This window comes from Aristolochia californica, unplaced genomic scaffold (assembly GCF_029961685.1).
Source record: "Aristolochia californica isolate CCGP_79_NKW_82.1479 unplaced genomic scaffold, dmAriCali1.0.hap1 SCAF_11, whole genome shotgun sequence".
Classification (NCBI taxonomy): domain Eukaryota; kingdom Viridiplantae; phylum Streptophyta; class Magnoliopsida; order Piperales; family Aristolochiaceae; genus Aristolochia; species Aristolochia californica.
Window position 1 is genome coordinate 34,638,491 of NW_027181782.1, and position 6,084 is coordinate 34,644,574.

A 6,084-nucleotide genomic window follows, 5' to 3' on the forward strand; every position below is an offset into this window, starting at 1 on the left:
AAATCTTCATGATTAGTCTCGTAAAGTGAACAAATCTAAGTTGATATTATCACTATAAAAAAATTGAATGGCAAATAAGAATCTAATAAGCAATTTTTACATATTTCATAAAGATCATACATTTTACATATGAAGGATTGCCACCGATAAAATTGAGTTTGTTCCATGATTTAAAAAAAAAAAACAAAATAAGGGTAGATCCTACATAATTTGATCTCAAGAAGTGGTTGCTCCTTGGCGTGCCATATTTGCTTTATGAGCCACTTCAAAAAGAAAAAAGAAATAGATTTCTCTTTAGAAATTTTAACAAAGCTAGATCATCTTTTCGTGTGGATAGTGAGATCTTTGTGAATGGAAAACCTGAGCAATCAATGCTTCTGGTTCTTACTATAAGATGGATGTATTATCAATGAAAAACGAGTTAGTATGAAACTTTGAAGTGGAAAACTGGGTAGAGATGCATGAATGGAGCACTCTTAAGATGTAATCCACTCCAATCTGCAGGATTATATGATTGTTGCAGGTGAGGCTCCATATCTGCAACCATTTTCACAAAAAAAAGAAGAAGAAAAGATTCATGTCTTCAAGTTAAACAGAGCATGGAAAAGCTAGAGTGATGAAGAACGCCAGGCATCATTTTCACTTCTCAGATTCTTCTGTTCCTGACTTTATAACAAGAATTCTATCAACAATTCACTCTCAAATCAGTTTTGTTTTTCTAATTGTAAGAAAAAACAATTGATTTGGAATAAGTGGCGAATACAGAATAGACAGGCACTGTGTGGTTAATGGAAATTGCAATAGAAGCCTGTTCTGAATTGTTGGTGAAACCTGTTTTTCTCTTTTCTGCACCTGTTTACTATGATTCATTAAATCCCTTCTGCTATAACAATCAATATAACATAACAATCGCCTGTTACAACCCTTTTAGCAGCCATTCCCCAACCAGAAAGCCCAACTGCATACCACAAATTTATATCACAACAGCTATCAGAATCGAGCTCTCTTTAAAGAATGTTCTTAATTGACATACATCAATATCTTATATATGCGAAGAATAAACCCATCTTTGACCTAGCATAATTTATGCAGCTGCAGTCTGCTTATCATCATGATCATCAAGATTTAGCGCCTGTAACAGCTTTGGCCAAGACTCAGGGATTCCTCCTGGTAAATCAAACTCCAATAGTTTTCCTCGGCTGCGATAAAATTCTTCTACAGGTTGGCTCTGCATGCAGAAATTTTGACTTAGCAGATAAAGAAATCTGTGTATAGTTTTGTCATATAATCTTAACATGTACCATTTCATTGTATATCTTGAGTCTCTCTTTTACAACTTCCTCTGTATCATCAGATCGAGTGATGAGCTTAGAAGCACAATGAGAGGGTGGAAGAAGTGGTGCCATGCAGATTCCAGGCTTGCCATTCTCGGCCTTAATATCAATGGCAGCAACATTGAAGTTCCCACCGCACTGACTACAAATCCTTCTTCCCAGGCACTTCTCTAGAAGTACCTCCTTTCTGAGTTTGAGGTTCACCACCAAATCAATGTCAGTCACTCCCTCCAATATCTCCTGAACATTCAAAAAATTTACACAGCAAAAAAGAGAACAGAACAGAAAGAGTATTTATAATAAATATAATGACAATACAAGTAAATGAGGACTCTTTGATAGGAGAGACAAAAAACAGGGGTGTAAGAGAAAGTTTAACTCATAAACTAATGAAACGTAACCACCTGAATATAAATAATTGATCTTGTCTTCATGTACCCTACCCTTGTTCATCATATAAGTTGCTCACCGCTTGTCTTATTGTTCGTGGGAATCCATCGAGAATGAAACCTGACTCTCCCTTAGATTCACCACTCTCAAGGCGTTTTGACAGAAGATTTATGATAATTTCATCTGAGACTAATTTGCCTTGGTTGACAATTTCTTTGAGCTGAAAAGAGAAAATGAAAAGAATCAGCAACATTATGCAATCATCAAGTTGTCCGATGATTTAGCAATATTGATGTCATCAAATAATATACTAGTGTCACCACAGGCTAACACAGCAAGCTAGACAGTATGCTGACACACTCCTACAATAGTGAATACTAATTAATCATGATGACCAACCATCTCCTTCAACTTAAATATGCCTTCAATACACTGTTTTCACCCAGCAATGGAATCTTGACTTCAAACCTCACCAACAAGAACAAGCCACTGTTATAATTGAAAAACTATCCCACATTCCTAAAACTAAAGACAAAATGAGCAACCAAATACTTAACTTCATGACATTTTTCGTAAGAAAAAAGTCCTATAAGAGATGAATATAAACTTCCAGGTTTGGGATGCATTCCTGCACAAACATGGTTATCAGATCTGCTTCCCCCCTTTCCTTTTCCTACCTCCTAAGGGCAATCAGTGGTGATCCCAACATGTAAGATAAGTAACGAGATTTGGAAGCTCACCATTGTGGTTGCTCTGATATATTTGAGAACAAAGGACCTTGACAATTCTATTTTTATTCTTTTTGAAATTAAAGGACCTTGAGAACTTCTGAGGGAAAAAAGGCAGCCAATTGGATGATAATCAAGAAATCCACCCACTTCAATCTTTTTTTTTTTCTGGTCCTCTAGAACTTAACCACTAAGCTGGGCCCATTATCAGGGATAATTGCAGAAAGCTTAAGCTTTTTTGAGTTCGTAACTGAGCAATCCCTTCATGAGGTCATCCCCTGTGGGTAGAAAACTTAGGGTCAATTTCAATGCGTCCCTAGAGGTATCTTGGGCAGCTAGAAAGAAGTTGTGTAATACAAGCTTCAGATGGTAACATTCACCTAGGATAATTTGCTATTTTCAGTCACTGTGGTTCCACAAAAGTAGAGTTGAGGACCCTTTTGCAAGGGCTCAAGGTTTTCACTGGCAATTTTTTGACCCCCTCATAGTTGAAAGGGATTCAAAAGTCGTCACCAGTAGGATATTGGGGAACAAATCTGCTCCTGGCTGTTTTCTTGAAGTTCTTCTACTAGAATGAACGTATTAGTGGGTCACTTACAATCTCTTTTATACACACTACTCAAAGTATGTATGGAATTTATGACTCTTTGGCTAGAGATGTTCCTACTTCCTCCTATCAACATATGCTGTAGGCTGCACCCATCCGATTGACTAGTTTTCTCTTTTCTTTGTTTTTGTTGTTTTTTATATTTGTCGTTGTCACTATAGTCTCACTTTACCTTCTTAATTATATCCTGCTGCTCAAAAGCTCTTGTAATAACTTGTTCTTAGTAAAATCTCCTTGCCAGAAAATACAAAAACTGAATTTAAATTTTCAGCTAATCAACATTAGCCAGTTCATTTAACAAAGAACATTAGTGATCCTTATTGAGTTAGCCATCCTCTAGAAAGTTTCTACTTTAGCTGATTTGTGAAGCGGAATTAATAAGAATCTCTTATGAACTGAACAATCACTGAGAGGAGAAGACAACATGTATTGGATGTGCTGTGTATCCCAAAGGCATTTTGTGCGCATATTGACATTTTCATTTGTGCTTCAAAGGTTGAGCATATATATCAAAACATTTTCAAGGAAAAAAAACCAAAGGAAGGTTATAAAATGTATCAAGAGATGTTACACACAGAGAAAACTAGAAGTACAGTTCATAGAATCATCTATTACACATGAGATTCAGGCACAATATAGAAGTGTGATAATGTGAAAGTTTTAGTGATAGAATGAAGTAAAAAAAACTGCTATGTTAGCCATTTCAAATCAAGCTGTGGCACAAAGGCTTGTTGCGAACTGCATTGCAACTTTGTCCCAGGGGACTGTTGGTTTTCTTTCTGTTTTAGATTTTTGCAGCCACATGATAGCCATTCGCATTAACAATCTAAACCACCAGGTATGGAATATAAACAGCACTAAAATGAAAGTACGAGAAATCCTATGGAAAGGCTTTTTAAATGTTGTTCCCTTTTCTGTTTCATTTTATTTTACAAAGACAGAAATCAAATTTCATCAAGGCAAGGAGATAAAAGTACAAGAGCCCCCTGAGGGAGCAAATGGCACACAGGGGGAAAAGAAGAAAAAACAAAAAAGGAAAAATGTAAAGGAGTACATCTAACCGAAGTTGCCACAACGCATGTTGCCCGCTCGTGTCAGTGAGGATAACTAGCAAAACATAAATATATAACGGTAATAACTCCAGCGAAGTCCATCTTGAATCCGACCTCCAGAATATCTAATTCCAAATAATTTCGACATCAAATGAATTTTGCTAGCTCGGGTAGCCAAAAAATCGTCTCTTGACATTTCATTTTTCTCTAACAAACGATCAAAAGATGGACAAGAAAAAACTCACTTGTCTAAAATAACTTCGTAGTTCTTCTTAAAGACAAAGCCAGATATATTGTCGTCCTATCCACCACTTTCCATCACGAGTAGCAAAAATAAATAAACGTACAAAAGAAACACGATGGAGCCAAAATTCTTCAGTCCCTAAATTAGAACTAAAAGTCAAGATTGTCATATCCAACCATCAAAGCAAATGATCGAAGCCAATAAACTGAACGTATAGCTCACTTCAAAATTTGATAATAATGCAAAAGACAAAAAAGCCAAAAACTGACTTGCTCGGCGAGGGGCCCAGAGCTGTTGAGCTCTTCCCGCACAAGATCTCCAGTAGCGATATGAGGGACACCGAGTAATTGAGAGAGCCGACCAGAGTACGTCCCCTTCCCGACTCCGGGACAGCCAAGAAAAACCCATTGGACGTTTCGGTTTTCAGGATCTCGACGGAGGGGCAAGGGCTTGTGGGAGAGAAAAGAAGGTGTAAGAAGGTCATTTTCGTGACTCAAAGCTGAAGAGCCACGAAACGACACCAGAGACGAAGAGAGGCCCCTAAACTTCAGAAGACGGTTCATGGCCTCCACGAAAAAGGGTAAGAGAGAGAACCTCCGAAAAAGGCAAAATCAAGATTTTTTCTCGTAGTATCTGTTGATGCTTGCAGGGAAGAAGAAGCAGCAGCGATCCTTCGAAGCAGATGTGAGATCGTTTTTTATTGTCACAGAGAGAAACGAGGAGTTTTTTATTGTCACAGAGAGAAGAAAGAGCCCGTGGGCCGATGTGAGCCGACGGTTTGTGGTTTTCTTACTAAACCCGGATTTCTTCCGTTGGTGGCCACGGGTTGAGTGATACGAGGACAAAGATGGCATTATGGAATTACACAGACCAAATAGTGCAATAAAAAAAGGAGGATATTACTTGGAAGATAATGGAAAAGAAGAGGAAGAAGAAGAAGAAGAAGATAAATAATTTTGAGTTTAGTTTCAAATACGAACATAATTTTGGTCATCAAAGTTTTTTACAAAGAGAAATTGATATGACGTAGAAGAAGAATTTAGTTTATCGATACCAAAATTCTCTGACGTCACTATCATCGAAGGAAAAGAAATTATAATGCTAGGGTTGTTCGACATGTGGAATGCATTAAATAAGGGTTCTTCCCTGAAATCACTTGTGTCAGATATGTATATGGGCATCTGGTTGGGGTTCGTAGAGAAAAATGTACATCGAGAAAATCCATTTAATAGCAAACTTAATGAATAATTAATAAAATAAATAATTTAAATTTTAATTATTTGTTAATTTATCGTAAGTTAAAATCTATCTTAGTGCATTTAATAAAAAAAAGTTAATAAAATATATATTTTAATATAAATTCATATGGTTAATATTATATTTAATTACTAGTTTATGAGTGATAATTTAGATATTACAAATTTACAATTTGATTAACTATTATAATATCATAAAACTAAGTATTTGTTTATATATTTAATATTAATTAAATCTTTTAAGTATTTCATGAATTATCACAAGTTAAAATCTATCTTTTAGTTTATTAATAAAAAATGAATAAAAATTATAAAAGTTAAATTTATCGGAATATTTTATTAATAAAAATTTTCTCTCAGATTTCATTGTGCACACTAACACACAAAAATAATTCACTTTTTATAGCACTTACAAAATGCCCTGACCCCCCCTACCATGTAATTCACTTTCACTAGATAATTACTCTAAAAAG

General features: G+C 35.7%; 1 protein-coding gene across 2 annotated transcripts; it reads right to left on the reverse strand.

Moving 5' to 3' along the window:
- Positions 1-795: 795 nt before the first annotated feature.
- On the reverse strand, positions 796-5,090 carry LOC137944507 (adenylate kinase 1, chloroplastic-like). Of its 2 annotated transcripts, none has more exons than XM_068790191.1 (4): positions 4,625-5,090; positions 1,804-1,944; positions 1,302-1,574; positions 796-1,228 (listed from the first exon to the last, which is right to left on the reverse strand). In XM_068790191.1, exons 1-4 carry the CDS (start codon positions 4,916-4,918, stop codon positions 1,085-1,087), a joined length of 852 nt encoding a protein of 283 aa, XP_068646292.1. In that variant the 5' UTR covers positions 4,919-5,090; the 3' UTR covers positions 796-1,084. The 2 variants fall into 2 exon arrangements, with proteins under 2 accessions (XP_068646292.1, XP_068646293.1); XM_068790192.1 differs by having other exon boundaries at positions 1,302-1,521; positions 1,778-1,944.
- Between the last annotated feature and the right edge of the window lie 994 nt (positions 5,091-6,084).

What these genes read in the sequence shown, in the direction of transcription:
- LOC137944507 (XM_068790191.1), bottom strand. Translation starts at nt 4,918, where the DNA reads ATGAACCGTCTTCTGAAGTTTAGGGGCCTCTCTTCGTCTCTGGTGTCG. An exon ending in CTGGGCCCCTCGCCGAGCAA is followed by an intron (nt 1,945 to 4,624) that starts GTCAGTTTTTGG and finishes TTCTCTTTTCAG; the next exon opens with CTCAAAGAAATTGTCAACCA. An exon ending in TCAAGATATACAATGAAATG is followed by an intron (nt 1,229 to 1,301) that starts GTACATGTTAAG and finishes TTCTGCATGCAG; the next exon opens with AGCCAACCTGTAGAAGAATT.